At 35.4% G+C, this 16,305-nt stretch overlaps 2 protein-coding genes across 4 annotated transcripts in view; one reads left to right on the top strand and one right to left on the bottom strand.

Moving 5' to 3' along the window:
- Nucleotides 1-737: 737 nt before the first annotated feature.
- On the top strand, nt 738-10,660 carry LOC100177316 (rho GTPase-activating protein 1-like). 2 transcript variants are annotated; one of them, XM_002121361.5, is made up of 11 exons: nt 738-1,058; nt 5,219-5,370; nt 5,683-5,777; nt 6,190-6,321; nt 7,054-7,239; nt 7,602-7,721; nt 7,908-7,981; nt 8,234-8,319; nt 8,647-8,758; nt 9,064-9,254; nt 9,764-10,660. In XM_002121361.5, exons 1-11 carry the CDS (start codon nt 902-904, stop codon nt 9,857-9,859), a joined length of 1,401 nt encoding a protein of 466 aa, XP_002121397.1. In that variant the 5' UTR covers nt 738-901; the 3' UTR covers nt 9,860-10,660. The 2 variants fall into 2 exon arrangements, with proteins under 2 accessions (XP_002121397.1, XP_009857557.1); XM_009859255.3 differs by lacking the exon at nt 738-1,058 and adding an exon at nt 4,725-4,867.
- Nucleotides 10,661-10,918: 258 nt separating this feature from the next.
- LOC100185627 overlaps nt 10,919-16,305 on the bottom strand; it is a 12,507-nt gene continuing 7,120 nt past the window's right edge. For both annotated transcript variants that reach the window (XM_009859470.3, XM_026840920.1), the window contains exons 9-19: nt 15,911-16,149; nt 15,425-15,572; nt 15,089-15,260; nt 14,636-14,786; nt 14,025-14,187; nt 13,516-13,646; nt 13,308-13,421; nt 12,585-12,757; nt 11,926-12,274; nt 11,269-11,500; nt 10,919-11,069 (exon numbers count right to left, since the gene is read on the bottom strand). In XM_009859470.3, the coding sequence (XP_009857772.2) occupies nt 10,981-11,069; nt 11,269-11,500; nt 11,926-12,274; nt 12,585-12,757; nt 13,308-13,421; nt 13,516-13,646; nt 14,025-14,187; nt 14,636-14,786; nt 15,089-15,260; nt 15,425-15,572; nt 15,911-16,149 (1,961 nt within the window). In that variant the 3' untranslated portion in view covers nt 10,919-10,980. The remainder of the gene's footprint in view (nt 11,070-11,268; nt 11,501-11,925; nt 12,275-12,584; nt 12,758-13,307; nt 13,422-13,515; nt 13,647-14,024; nt 14,188-14,635; nt 14,787-15,088; nt 15,261-15,424; nt 15,573-15,910; nt 16,150-16,305) is intronic.

Here is a 16,305-nt window from a genome sequence, read left to right as displayed (position 1 = left end):
TATACATGTCAATGTTACTAAAATCTTTCATCGCACTCGACTTGGTATAGTTTAGCAATGTAGCATCCTCATTGCTAGCCCGAAATGCTGGCGTAGCAGTACACTTCCGAGGATGCTGGGGCAAGACGGGTGTCACGTACTAGAGTTGCGGGGCTCCCAATTCGTGCCGCCTATAACACACTTTGCCTTCCTCGGCCTTAGCAAGCTTTTATTATATATTAAGGTTCAACTGCAAATAAGCTACCTTGATAATACTTAAAATCCAACCGCCACGTTTTCTGGCATTACGAAACACTGATCAACGACACAATAGACAATGTTACGTCACACCTTCTGTGACGCAAGGTAGCTTATTTGCAGTTGACGTACGTCACACCTGCTGTGACGTAAGGGCTTACGGTCAATAGGAACAATAATATAAAATCAACTTGTGACATCTATTAGTCGCTAGACGTCGAATGATTAATATTAACTTGTACTGCTTGATTAAAGTTCGTCCAAATTCACGAGGAAAAAAACGTTTTTAAGCGACGACAAGGTTAACTGGTGTAAGTTTACAACTCAACACAGGGTGCAGGAGTTTTACAAGGCGTATTTACACATATATTAAGACGTACTCTTTTATTGGAGCTTTGTTTTCTTGTTTTTGTTATTTCGTTATTTTATTTAATTTTTTTAAAGATTATTTTTCGTTTGAAGTGGACCTGGCTGGTAAATTGGGTAAAGTAAAATGTCCAAATTTTATGTTAGTAGCGCCAGTTGATTATCAAAAATGGCCGCTACAAATTCTGTATTCTAGAACCACCTTGGTTTGTTTTTCCTATATGATACATTCGTTGAACCTGCTTTATACATTGGTTTTAAAACAGTTCAGTGTCAATTTCGTTAACTTGATATCGTGATGGCTACTGAAGACCTTCTGGTTGACCTGGGTGCAGATTCGCAGCCAATTGTTCCAGAATCCAAGTTGGAATTTCTTGCAGAAGAGAAAAATGGGATTCTTCAAACAGAAGATGATTTGGCAATGGCTTTATCTTTAAAAGATGAAATGAATCAAGGTATTATTTTGTTCTGTTAACTGTATTTTCATGTTTTAACAAAGGAACCTATTGGTGCTAGCTATTTTACACTATGTGGGTTGTGGCTACTTATGAGTTGCCACTTTTTTGTTTCTCTGCATGGTTAACAATTCAGACAACCTTTTAGTGACACCGTGGTAATATTAGTATATTTAAATCCTGTATTGATACCCCTGATACGACTGTACAGTTTTTTTCTAACAGTTGGTCTTTCCTAATGAAAATTAATTTTCAAAAATGTCTTTCTCCATTAATATTGTGTGTATAAAACAGACAATCACATAAAATGCAAGATAGTACAAATATTACAATTTCAAAAACTGTTCGCTTTCTTCCCTGAATGTTTTTTTATCTAACGGTTTTTCTTGTTGTTATTATGCAAGACTCTTTTCCAGATGTATCAATTTCTAGTTCTGACATTTATTTGTCTTGTTTTGTCCTTATTAAGAAATGTTTAATTCTGTGTAAACAAACACTTCTGTGTGATTTTGGTGGTACTTTTTCAACCAAACAGCTTATTCTTGTGTGCCTTTCTCCATGATGACATCATTAGTTCTAGGTTTGGTAATCCGAAACTTTTGGTTCATTGGTTGTATTACTCCAAAACCTATTGATAAAAATGAGTAGAATAAAAAATGATAAAACAGTCGCACCGATGGTCAAGAATCGAATCCGAGTCATCTCATACAAATGACAATCGCTAGTCCGAAGATTTTACTTTTGCAAAACATCGGTTGTAGGGCTGACTGTCTGTAAACTATGGGAATGCTAGATTGAATTACACACTAGGGCGTTTCAGGCAATAATGAAAACAATGGCAAAGCTTTTTGTATTTTATGGCAGTACAGTCTCTGTTGTCCTTGTTTTAGTTTATGTGTAAGCATGGGAATAAACAATTAGGAAATTATTAAACATTGTATTGAAAGAGCGACATGCCATTAAGAAGATGAATACCATATACTTAATATGTTTTAGTGTTAAGTGATTTGTGAAACAAGATGTCAATCTTTTGATCACGCCAGTACTTTAGTACAATTTTTATTGGTAACCAGTGAAAATAAATCCTTTATATTTATGCAATACTAGCCTGGTAGTTTGTTTATTGTTGGCCACAGCCAATGCATCATATCCACAAACTGTGGGCAAGATGAATTCATAATAGCATTAGCATATTCATATTAGTATGTATGAGTAATATACTGTTGCCAATACTCGCATTATTGAATTTAGTGACAACAACATGAACGTATTGGCATATTGCTATCTCTAAAATACTTAGTCAAGAGTTTACACTTGTAAATAGCATTAGCATATTGGATGTTTCATTATCGGTTTCACTTAAATGAGATAAACACAAGATTTTTTTCCAAGAGGAATCTTGCATATGCTTACCAGTCACCAGTTTGAAGAGTGAAACAATACAATTTCCGAATAGACGAATCATAAATTATTCATCACTAACAAATCCAAATGGTTAAACTGTTCCTCTTATGGAACTTCCTGTTTGAAAATTTCTTTGTTACCGATAACATTATATTGTTTTTCCTCTTTGTCTTGTTGTCTTATCATTGTCTTAAATTATTGTTTCATCACGAAATGAAACTTTCATGTGTGTTTACTGTATGTGATATAGAATTGAGATCCCACTCAACCCCAATATCTTTCTCTATTTACTTATTTAGAAGTTGGGTCATTTTTCTTATTCAGCTCAACTTAGTAAATTCTATGTGTTAATTATTATTAGAAGTGAGTGAGCATATGTTGGCCCTTTATTAAAGCCAGATATCCCAGTTATTGGCGTGGCTTCTTCAAAGTTTATTTTGCATATATATAAGGAAAAAAAACTTACACTATTTATTGAAAATTTTCACTGTTGTGTTTTGTATTTTATACTTAGCTATTTTATACTTAGAAATAGATGGATCATGAATGTTCTTTGATACAGCACGCGTTATTATTGTTTACCCGAGTGACACGCTCCGTGTCTTTCGTTGTTTTCTCAATGACGTCACAATATTAAGACACGGTCTACTGCGCACGGGAAGGCGTCTGGTTTCTCTTCGATTGTTGTCGCTCATTTTTGCCCACCACATATATAGTTACCGGACTGTGGATGCGCCGCCGCTGATCGTTTCGCCTTGCCAACCATATCCACGAGAACCAACCAGGCAGATGTAATTTACAGAAGACAAAGAAGCAGGAAGAATAAGCGCGTCTGTAAAATACATAGTTTCAGTATATTTTGTTGAATTTGCCGTTTTTACGCAGACAGATAAAGTGTTCTTAAAAATTCCAGGTCTATATTTCGGAAAGGATAATTTACCCATTTAGTTAAAAAGTTGCTTCTTGGACATGCAGTTGCCATTGCCAACCTGAGTGTTGTGATGTGTTTTAATTGCCTTTAAGCAAACATGCGTTAAGCAAACATACGCGTAACAATTTGAATGTGCATTGCTTCATAGCCGTATTTAAATAGCTTTATGTCGCCGAATTTGTTTCGTTTCCAAACCAAGTTTTCTGCAACGAATGAAACGACTTTTGTTATCTTTCTAGAACCGAAAATTTCAGTTTCTTTAAAGATCGTTGTTAAGTTACGAGGTTTCCGTTACAGGCAGTGTGACACACGTTTAGGAAACCAGAAAAATGAGACTCAACGCCTTGATGATGTCATAGGAACCATATTTCGTTCTGTTTGCTTCTTAATACATTTTCCGTTCGAAATATAAAAAGTTACCGTTTTTTCTTATAGTTAATTGGCTTTACGATCCTGAACATTTTAAAACGATAAGCGATAAGGTTTGCACAAGTTTATCTGTAACTTTCTTCGTTAGAGCAACAGACAACAGTTCAGCTGTGGATTAATTGGTTATATATATTGGTCAATTGGCGGAATAGATTTTTGTATTGAGACTTATTTATTCTTGTTTGAACAAATTGATTGGCGTTGATGAGTTGGCGTCGTATGCGACCGCACTCGAAATTCATGTATATTTAGTATCGTGAAAAAAGCCTACGGATAATAATTGAAAACAAACTCATCAACGCCAATTTTAAAGCCTACGGATAATTTAAAATTTCTTGAAATATATGTTGTTTACTGCTTACTTGCACATATTTGTTTAACGTAATTCGTATCAAAAGCAAAGGAATGTTGTGTTGCAAACTTTGCCCAATTTACGATCGTTACACTGAAAGCGTGCCAACCTACTACACAACTTGCGTAATTATCGCCGCACCACGTTGTTTGTCATTTAAAGCTAATAATTGTTCTTTTCTTGCCCGTCTGGTTCTTGTGGCAGAAAGAATCCCACCGCGCTCATGGCTTTCACTGCTGTTACGCACAACACACACACGATATCAATTATACATAACACTTTCCCGCACATCTCTTATAAACACCTGTGTTTCACTTTAGTTGTAGGCGTGTGCCGTTTACTGGAGTCGGTGTGAGTTAAAATTAGTTGATTGTTCAGTATTATGTAGTTGTAATGCTGCAAATTAAGCAGAACAAGCATGGAAAAAAAAACGATGCTTAAATCAACTCTGTTTTAATTTAAATAGCCACAGGCCAGGTCTAGTTGTTGCTTGACTGCTTAAACTTGTTAAATCTCCAGTTATAATACTGACCCCATTAATAATATAGCTCTGCATACAATGTTTGCAGATTTATTTCAGATCTTTGGCCAGCTAATGTAATGTGACTTAGTGACTAAATAGATTATGTCACCATGATTATAAAGAAATGGGTTGTTGCTGTGGGAAACGCACTGCTATAGTTAATCCTTATGGTAAATTGATAATCACATTAAATGTTTAAATTAATCCTATGTTCACTAGCCTCATTGCTCTCATGCTTGTTATTATAATTGTAAACTAATGATTTTTTTAACAATGTTATATAACATGTTTATTGCTCAAATTTTTATATAAAGTTACAAACTTATGTATTGTTTAACAGAATGTTATATAATATACTTATAATAGTTATAAACTAATAAATATCATAACAACGTTATGGAATATTGTAATAATAAACTTTTTAAAGTGATCCATATACAGTTCATTACATATGCAGAATAATACTGATTTAAAATCTACTCTGTATTGTATATGTCTTACCAACAGTAATTCCCCCTCAGATGGTCACAAAGCTACCATAGGAGCATCACAAGTGACCCCTTATCCCGAAATAGGGGATACCGCACGTCCTACATCTAAGTCAGCATGGCTGGATGATGAGACTCGAGCCAAAGAAGAATTTGCAGATATTGCTAAATATGGAATAATAGAGGTAATATAACTCTGGGATTTTCTTTTAAAAAGCGTTTGTCTGCTAGGTGTAGCGACCACGCTTATTTTCTTTCAATTAGATGTAAATATGTTTTTAACTGTAAACGTGTTTTAACAACTGTTGTTTTGATGCTATTATGTCTTTTTGTTTAAAATATTTAAAAAAAGACAAATAAAGTTATTATTGTTATTATTTATTATTATAACAAACCAAGACACTTAGCACTCATCTTCATGGTTTTGGGTATTGTCTACAATACAAAGAGATAGCATTCATATTGATTATTGATGTCATTGTATTATTACTGTATAGGTATCAGGAGTTGATACAAGTGGACGACCAGTGATCGTGGTGAGTGCTTCAAAACTTCCTTCTAATAAGGAACTAGATCACAAGAAATTGTTAAGGTGAGAAGTTTCCCATTTTTACTTTATGTGTGTGTTTGGTATACTATTGTTTTCTTCCTCTGTGATTCCCCATCACACAATGTTTTGTTCATTGTTTTGGTAAGCAAAACTTGTTATTATATACTAGTACATAGTACTGTGGGATAAGATGGGACACCTTTAGCATATAATATCCAAATATCCTAATCCTGTATTAATTAATTAACAGCAGACAGCAGTCTTTGGGAATTGTGAAGAAGATACGTTTTTATCATTCCCTGAATGTTCTTTGTTTACTACCAAACGGGAAGATAACATAAAATGGTGTCCCATCTTTCCCCACCCTACTATAAGACCTACCTAATAGTCAATAATTAAATGCTCAATCCACCAACATTATTACCACATATCTTTATACATTTATACATACCAGGTATTTGAAGTTCAGCTTGGACAAGTATGTGGAGTCCGATTACAGTGTGGTTTACCTTCACTATGGTCTTAACAGCTCAAACAAACCATCGTTTTCATGGTTGCGTGAAGCTTATAAGGAGTTTGATCGAAAGTAAGATGAATATTTAACAGATATTATGTTATTCTACTACAAGTTAGCCAAACTTAGTTGTTTTCTTGCGATACAGGGAATGACATACGATTTCCAGGTTTTTGTCTTCATTGTCCTATCTTAGTACAACTGCCATGATTAACTCTCTTTGCCTCCAATTGCCCTGTTTATAACCAACCCCCACTTTGGGAAACCACTGGTTTAGATGGATGTTATTTAATTTATAATCAAATTTGCATAGGGCATTATACATCAGTTTTTTTTATAATATTCTATTATTTAATTATTTTGCTGTTAAATGGTATACTATGTAAAAATGATGACAAAAACTTGGACCTACTTTACCCTTGGGACCTTGCGTCAGTCTCAGTTATAATAACATGGGTGTTCTGTTTCATACACTTCGTGCCAGCAAAGTTACCACAAATGTTACTGTTTTGGGTGATGGTTTTTACTGTATGACTGACAGTTAAGACAACCCATTCGTGACCACTGGGGTGAAGCAATTGCCAAATAAGGCAAGCATGTTATGTTATGGAAATTCGTGTTTTAGGTTTCTATATTTCCACTGTTTTATGCTTTCATTAGAAGTTACTTATGCAATCTTAATGTTGTTTTGCTGTGGTATAAAATATAATTTCAATTTTATTATATTAACAATCGAAAAAATCAGAGTAGTATGCAGTATTGCTGGTAAAAACAACAGCAAAATAAACATCATATTTCTCCCAGATATAAAAAAAATCTGAAATCCTTATACCTTGTTCATCCGACCACCTTCATAAGAATCCTAATGAATGTATTCAAACCACTAATCAGTGTGAAGTTTGGTCGCAAGATGAGTTATGTTAACTATTTGCATGAAATAGCAGATGTGGTGCACCTTGATCAACTTCCAATACCACAGGATGTACTTGAGTGAGTTTCTGTTAAGATATGTGTTTATACTTGAACTGCTGCACAGTAATGAAACATTAGTTGGTTTAATTTCAAATGTGGCGGATTTGACCAAAGCGCTAATGATGTCATAAAGAAGAATATCTTTCTGTTTATAGTTAAAATCACCACTAGTCACTGATATCCCTATTGTATATACAAAACTCAGTTGCAGACATGAAATTTGCTGCTTTAAGTTTGTTACACCTATATTCTGTATATTGAGTTATTTCAAAGAATGGTTAAAAAAAACTTCTCTATGTTGATGAAAAGTTTTTAACAGGTGTTAAAAACTTCATGTGTATAAAAATAGTGATATCACGTGATACATTACATGATTTCAGTCATGATCGTGAATTGGTGAAGAAGTTAAACAAAGCAGAGACTCGTCCTCGTGATGCATCGGATAGTGACAAACCAGTTGAACCGTTGACCACACAACAATTTGGTGTCTCACTTGATTTGTAAGTGTTTGTTTTATATTTAATTTTTTTATAACTAAAAAAGTTTTACTACATTAATCTTTTTTAACTAGTTACTACATTAATCTTTTTTTTTTAACTAATTTTTATAACTAAAAAAGTTTTACTACATTAATCTTTTTTTAACTAGTTACTTTTAAAAAGATAATTATTCACTTTCCTTTCCAGTTTGAACACAAATAATCCAGGCTACAACATTCCCAAAGTTGTGCAAGATACTATATCATATATTAAAGAAAATGGTAAGAAAACTTCCCTTTTGCATGGCTGTCAGTTCTGCTTTCTGATCTAATTAAATTAGGTTTAACTGTAAAGTTATGCTTGAACAATACACATTAACTTTATTGCACTAACCTTTGGCCTGCCACTGGCAGGACATGATCAAGGTATTCACCATTCATTTCACCAGAAAACAATCACTTCGGTTGTGTTGTGTATGTTAACAGCCAATAGCAGTTGTAGAACTAATATTGTTGATTTTAACTTTTCATCAGGTTTAAGCACGGAAGGTTTATTTCGACGATCTGCATCAGCGATTGCATTACGTGAAGTTCAAAAGCTCTATAATGCTGGGACTACAGTACGTTGAATTGAACATTTTTACATTACATCTTTTAACTGCATTATGCTTTAACATTCTACACAACAAGAAACAATTAAACCCCCAAAAAGTTAATTCATTACAATACCCAGTGGTAAGAGCATCAATTTTTTATCAAAGATAACAAGTTTAAGGCCCGGCACTGTCACCTTTGTGAACTTCCGTATCTTGTGAAGTGTTTGAAACAGGACACCTGTGACCTATGTTATAATGGCTGTTGTTTCACCACCAGTCAAATTTAAAGTTATACTTACTTTTTCATATACTTATTCATACTTATTTTTTCACATTTTTATTTTCACACAGGTTGTGTTTGATGATCCACACTTGGCTGCTGTCACGCTCAAAGCATTTCTTCGTCAGCTTCCTGAACCAGTGCTTACTTTTCAACTTTATGAATATATTCTTAACATCTCAAGTAAGCGACCTTTAACCTTTTTACACCGCAATAGTCAAATTATTTCCACAGACCAAATTTGTGTAACATTCACATTTTATCATGTCTCTAGACTTATTTATTTAAGAACCTGCACAATCTGTCATCTAAACAACCAAACCTGGATTTAGTCATTATTCCGCTTAGCAAATTTGCTTTTAGCTCTCACAACTTTCATTCGCAGTTTGTTAATCCCTCTGCAACGGCTATTCCATTTTTTGTATTTTGTGTTTTTAAAAGATTGTTTTAAGTGTTAAAAAGAAATTTTAAAAAGTGTTTTTATCTAGGAGTTGAAGAAGAGACAAGAGTCAGAGTTGTTTCTTCTCTCCTTCAAAAACTTCCAAGATTAAACTTCATCTTACTCAAATATATCATGGATTTCCTAGCAATTGTTGCTGCGCATTCGGATGAGAATCGAATGACCTTCAGCAACCTTGCTGTTGTGTTCGGACCAAAACTAGCTTGGTCAACTGATCAGGTAATAATGCATTGACCAGTTTATAGCAATAAAAAAAGCAAACATTTTATTTTTAAAAACAATTTTTTTTATTTTTTTATTAAAAACATTTTATTTTTAATTTAGAAAACATTTTATTTTTAAAACGTTTTATTGTAATTAAATTATTTATGAAACTGTAGTTTCCTGCAGTTTTTCAGCAAGTTCATGTCAAAAAATATGAAATTGTTATCATCAGCTTAATATTTTCCACTATAGCATGTATTTACATTCACTAGTCAGTTGCAATTTAAAAAAAAACATGAAACCATTTATGTATTTATTTTACACAAATTTCTTTAAAACGATTTATTATAATTTAATCGTTTATTCAAGTTCCTTTTCTTTCATTATATTTGGGTTAAACTACTTTTTCAGCCGCTACATGTTATAAAAAATAAAAAAAATATTGCTATTATCAGCTTTTTATTTTTTACCATACTATGCATTTATCGTTTAGGAAATCAACTTTATTAATTTCTTATTAACAGGCTGCATCCTTGGTGGCAATGGGTCCAATCAACACTTTCACAATGCTGATGCTTCAAAATCATGAACAACTGTTCGCTGAAGACTCAGATTGCTAACCACACTTATGACATCACAATGGTAACCTTTATATTGACTAGACTTAGTGCGGTGGTGGTATCTTGTAATATTGCCCATATTTGTACATGCGGAAGCTAGTTCTAGTGTTGAAGCTGGTTTTTATTTGATTTCAAACTGTCCCAGTATTTGTAGATATGGAGTGTGAACTAACACACTATAATGAATAAGTCAAACATACTGGGTTACACAGTAAGAGTACAAACAAGTTTATTAAAATCTGTTATATAAATATTGTTTTATGCACTTTGTATTTTAAGCATACAAAAACAACCCTTTCCTAATGTTTAAACAACATGATCTGGTTAATATTACATTTATTCTAACCCCCCCTAAAACATTCAACCAAAACAATCATTACATTTATTCACATATTCTAGACAGAAAAATACACCCATTTTATTCTGGTAATGTGTAAATTATTGCCGTATGTATGGAGTGTTGAATGTATTCTATTGATTTTAAATGTGCAATGCTCATACACTGTGTAACTTCATTTCCGTTGTGTTGCGGATATTCCACTTCTGTAGCAAGTTATCTAAAGTTTCAAACACCGCTGCTGGCGTAACCACTTTTTCTGCCTACCTTTTTTAACTTACCACACAAAAACTAGAATGTAGAGTTGACATTTTAAATACGTTGAAACAAAAAATTATCAAAATTGGCAAAATCCATTGCTGGCAGTGGTTGAGTTTTCGCAATTGTAGGACTATATTATTACTTGTATAATGTAAAACCTACCGCCTGCTTCATTTTAACCAAATACATTATAGAAACATATTTATATTTGTGTTGTATATTGGTCACGCTGTATATAAACATCCTGCCAACTACTGGCGCCGTGGCACACTTGGTTAGCGCTTGTGATTCTAACCCAGAGGTAATAGTTTCAAGGCTTTTCGCTGCTACCATTGTGGGCGTGTGTGTTCTTAAGCAAGACACCAAACGGCAATTGCTTAAACCCAGCGGTCAATAACTGTGTCGTTTTCCGGTCAAGTTACAATCAAACTAGTTGATTCCTAGTTGAATTAGCCCTGCCGTTACAATCCAAATTTTTATTTATTAAGTAATTACGAAAGGGCATGTGCAGTGTCTTTAAACATCACGCACTCAACCACAAGGACAAGTTCCTCTCTGTTGTTTTACCACGTGGGCTCGCTACGTATGGACACAGTTTTGGAGTCGCTTCATCTGTGAAAAACAGACTTTATTAGTTGTCATGAACCACTCACTTGACTCTTCCTTGTGTAATGTATCACAGGAACGTATTTCCTTATGTATCTATACGTAATATACATGTGGTACCTTGTAAGTGGACATGGGATATAAGAAACAGAATACGCACGATTGGTATTGCCTCATTCATTCACACACACAAGTGAAACAGTACCTTGCTTTGGCAGTAGTGCTGATAACTTTGTTGTTACTTGATCTGCGATTCTGAATATCATGGGTAAAAGACCAGATAAACCCCGAAATTGTTCTTCGATGTCTTTGTCTATCTGCGTTGAGTCATCCGAAGTAGTAATACGTGACGACATCCTCTGTACAGCTTCATCAGTACTGAAGTTGAAATTCCTCCCCTGTAGGTGGCGCCATCGCTCCATCAGATTGTAAACATCCTGATTGGAAAGCAAGATTATGTTATGTTAACAGGATGAATGTAACTTCGCGTACCCGGAGAACGCCAGTGGTTATTACACGGTTGTTCTCTTTCATACACCTCGTGGCAGCTGACGGGTTATACCATGTATGTAACTATGTAGGTTACGTAATATTTTTTTTATTATTGTATGGCTGTCAATAAGGCAACCCATTCGTGACCACTGGGTTGGAGCAACGGCCATTAAAGACACACAATGGTAGCATCGACGAGCCTTGAATTCATACCCTCTGGGATAGAGACAGACGAGCTAACAAGACTGACAATTAAACAACCCATAAGGAGCGGAGCGATTACCGTTAGGCGTCCAAGGTCACATGATAGCAATGGCAATACAATTATTTTGTAAAACGTAACTCTCCAGTCTAAACTAAGTCCACCGACCTTAGCTAGGTAAAGGTTTCTGGAAGGAGCCACTGCTGGATTGGTCGCCATCCGAGCAATTATCCTTTCCTGCATTCCACTTCTACACGAGCCCAGCTCCACTAAGATATCTGTAAATGTGATGTAACTTGTCACAAAATCAACTTCTTCTTGTTTACGCGCCTTCACTACGTCATCGTCGTCATTTGGTGTCGTCACAAGATCCGTGTTCGAGAATGTGACGTCAGAAGGGTACAGGGCAATGTTACTGTGGTTGGTTGTGATTGCTGTTGTGTGTTGTCCGCGAGGTGTCGCTACAACGGCGCTTGATTTCTCAGAACATATGGCTTTGTACAGTGCCCGCAATATGCTGAGAAAGAAAATTTGTTATCTACAGTGTCTTCAGTTTCTTTTAGGTTTATATCTTCTCGAACAACGAAAGTTATATTCGTTACATATTAAGATAAGTATCGTAAAGTCCCGCAGATCGGGACACCTTGTCATTCTATTTTCTCGTCTGGTTTAGTAGTAAACAAAGAACATTCAAAGAATCATAATACCGTTTTTTTACGACTTTCACGTACTGTTGTTAATTGTTTAAAACACGATCAGGATATTTGGATATTATGTGCTAAAGTTGGCCCGTCTTCCCCGACCCTACTATATGAGTATTTCCTCACCTGAGTGTTGTACATCGAGGCTGATTGTTATGTGTGGTGCCTAACACTCTCCTTGCCATCACGTGCCTTGCGCATCGAAGCATGACATGGTATCTTGTTGCCATAAAATTGCACCATTCTGTTTCGCACATGCGCACTCGCTTCTTGACCGCCTCAAGCTCCTTGTTTAAAACCTTGACAGAAGTAAGGTTATTAGTTTAATTTTGTAAAGAAGTGACACGGTTTCTTTTTAATCCTTTGAATGGTCAAAACTAATTGCGTACAGGTTGTAACCAAAATGTGCAACCAAAAGTTCGATTGTGCTGCTACTCGTAGCATGCTTTAGTTTAGGAACTAAAGTTTACGTAACTACCTCTCATAAAGTTACATATGGCAGGGTGATCGTTAAAATAAAACTTGTTTTGCGAATCACTTAATAACTTTCTGTGTTTTTAATATTTCTTTGAAGTGTTGTCAATTAATTCAAGTGTGGCGGTACAAATATTTTGTTAAAACACCTAAAAAACGCCATAAATTTAGATTTTGAAAACATTAGGCAATATATACTTAAGTATCCCACCCTTAACTCCACCCTACTATTTTAAGATGGAATATACATGAATTGACGTTTTAGAAATCCTAAATGTCCACAAACTGTCATACTGTAGGTAATGTCAAACTAAAAAAAATAAAACAGAGAATGGTTAACTTAGTTTTACCTCAAATCATAGATATATATATTACCTTATTAATAAGATAAACGGGTGTTCTGCTTTTTTCCCTCAACAACATTTTTCTCCGGGACATCGGTTCTTTGTTATTGGCCAACGAGCTGACGGGTGGGACAGGTGGCGGGGCCTAATCGTGGTATGACGCACAAAACATATTGGTATGACGTACAAACGGTATATGCATTGGATTTAGAAATCGGTTTTTGACAGTTCTATTTTACCTCAATTATATCCATGCTTTCTGCTGGTGTAGGTAGCTTCAAATATCGCGTGACGGACATCAAAGCTTGTTGCTGCGCGTGCGCCAAGCCTGTTCCTGATGCTCCACTGGCAGGAGTGACGTAAAAGCGACCTGTGGGTATTAAAAAAATTAATGATGGATTAGTTTCGAGAAGTATGTTTAAACGAATGTGTATTCTAAAAGTCACATTTTCTTTAAGTGTCACTTTCTATTTGGTAGTGCATATAGTAGGGCGATGGAAATGGGACACCTTTTTATTCTATTTTCTTATCCCATTTAGTAGTAAACAAAAAACATTTAAAGAATTATGAAGCCGTTTCCTCACGACTCCAATAGACAGTTGTTAATTGTTTAAAATACGATTAGGATATTTGGATAATATGTGCTAAAGGTGTCCCGTATCACACTACCCTACCATATAATATCTGACAAGTAATTAATCTATAAGCTGCGCTCGAAACATAAAAGTGAATACAACACACGTGATACCCGTCTTTGTATTGGGCATTGGTTTTCTTCTCAGCAATCCCAAAGCTCTTCTGTACTCTTCTTCAGCCACGACAACTCGAAGTCGAAGATTCTCCACTGCACAAGCTTGTTGCGCTCTTCTGGTGGCAAGAGCAGCGTGGATGTTCTCACGTAATTGACTGCTCTGTTTTATTAAAGATATTGCTATGTTGATGTCCCTCAGTACCAACAACATGCACTATAGCCAATATAAGACAAAAATCGTCCAAAATTACGCCAAAAAATGTTCAAATAGTTAACAAGGAATAGTTAACAAGTTCAAATAGTTAACAAGGAAAATCTATAGATAAAAAAGTAGATAAACTTGATATAGAAGAGAGATGGATAAAAAGTAGAATCTTTGATATAGAGTAGGGTGGGGAAGATGGGACACCTTTAGCACAAAATATCTAAATATTTTGATCGTGTTTTAAACAATTAATAACGGCCTAGGGAAGTCGTTAGGATACGCTTTTATAATTCTTTGCATTTTATTTGTTTACTACCAAATTGGGCGAGGAAATAGAATGAAAAGGTGACCCATTTTCCCCCAACCTACTATAGAATAGATAAAGATAAAAAAGTAGATTTACTTGATAAAGAAGCCATAGTTGTTCCACGGTTTCAGGATAAAGACATCGGCAATTAAAAACAATCTCAGATGCTGGGATTTCGACCCCTGTACCGCCTCCGCCGATTCTCTTCTGAACAGTTTCTATCGCCAAACCACGAATCTTCTCTATTCTGTAAAACGCCCAGTCATATAGTACTGTGGGTTATAAGATGAGACACCTTTAGCACATAATATTCATATATCCTGATCGTGTTTTAAACAATTAACAACGGTCTATGGGAGTTGTGAGGATACGGTTTGTATTTCTTTAAATGTTTTTGTTTACTGCTAAATGAGACGGAAAGGTGTCCCATCTTCCACCACCCTACGTGAAAATGTGGTTTTATAACTGTTTGAATGTTCATCTCCCCCGCCCTATATTAACATGTTTAAACAACAGATGCAGAAGTTTGAGCATATATTGGTTAATTACCTGTCTACTGCCCTGCTGAGGTGACGTGATTCGTTAATAACGTAAGTGAGAAAAACCCGGGCAACTCGCTCTCGTATTTGCGTCGGGCTGACATGCAAACTGGTTCCCCATTTTGTTGACGGTTGTGTTGGTAATGTGACGTCGCTGATGCTCACGTGAATGTTCACCGTTGCTATAATAATAACTATTCCAGTCAACTACTTTTTGTCTTTTATATATGTTTTTTTTTCACATAAACCTATTTTCTAGTCAACTACCCTTTTTCTTTTTTTAAATATTTTTTTCCCATAAACCTAATTTCCAGTCACCTACTTTATACCGACGAATATATCTAACCTCCTTTACGCCGAACAGTGTCTGTTCGAAGTTTCCAAGAATCCCGAGCTGGGAATGACGTCACAGGATTCCCGTCCAATGATATCGCAGTAACTCCACCACGTGACTTCGCGGACCGCGTTTGTAATCTTTCCCGAACAGCCTTTGGCTACAAGAAATTAGATTATTAGACAGACACGTACGTCTTAGAATGAATGAATGAATGATCGAATGAATGAACGAGTACATGAATGAATGAATGAATAAATAAATAAATGAATGAATAAACGAACGAATGAATGTAACTTTCTTTATCCTCGCGGGGCCGGAAAACAATAGTTTAAACAGGAATGCTCTGTTTCATACACCTCGTGCCAGCTTACGAGTTACCAAGTGCGTATGTTAGTTTGTGGGTGATTGTTTATTTTTTTTTGGGGGGAGGGTATTTTTATTTTTATATGTATGTCTGATAACTTGGATAACCCATTATTCACCACTAAAACTTACCATGAATCTTGCACCTTGCGAACTTTCCAAAATTAAGCTTCGTGACGTCATGTGGCCGCTGCTGTAATACCTCCCGTTAAAGGATGTGGCGTCGGTTGGAACTGGTGGCTTCGTTTCGATGCTCATGGTCGAGCCCATAACCGCCATATGTCCGATTTTTTTGTAGGGTGGGTAAGTGAAGGGGGTTTGTGGGGGCATGGGGGTTCCCCACGTCATTTTCGGATACATGTCGGCTCGTCCTGGGTATATGCAAATAACGTAGCTTCAAATTTGTATTTACCAAAACCTGTATAGTTTAACCTGTTTGAAAGGCAACTATAACGCTAAACATTATTACACTGCTTTGTTTATGTAGAGTAGACGTTTTTTTCCTAATTTAAAGTGCTGAATATTTC

Source organism: Ciona intestinalis, chromosome 2 (genome assembly GCF_000224145.3).
Source record: "Ciona intestinalis chromosome 2, KH, whole genome shotgun sequence".
Taxonomy (NCBI): Eukaryota; Metazoa; Chordata; class Ascidiacea; order Phlebobranchia; family Cionidae; genus Ciona; species Ciona intestinalis.
The sequence above is the reverse complement of the archived record's forward strand: the minus strand, read 5'-3'. Positions and strand labels throughout refer to the sequence as shown.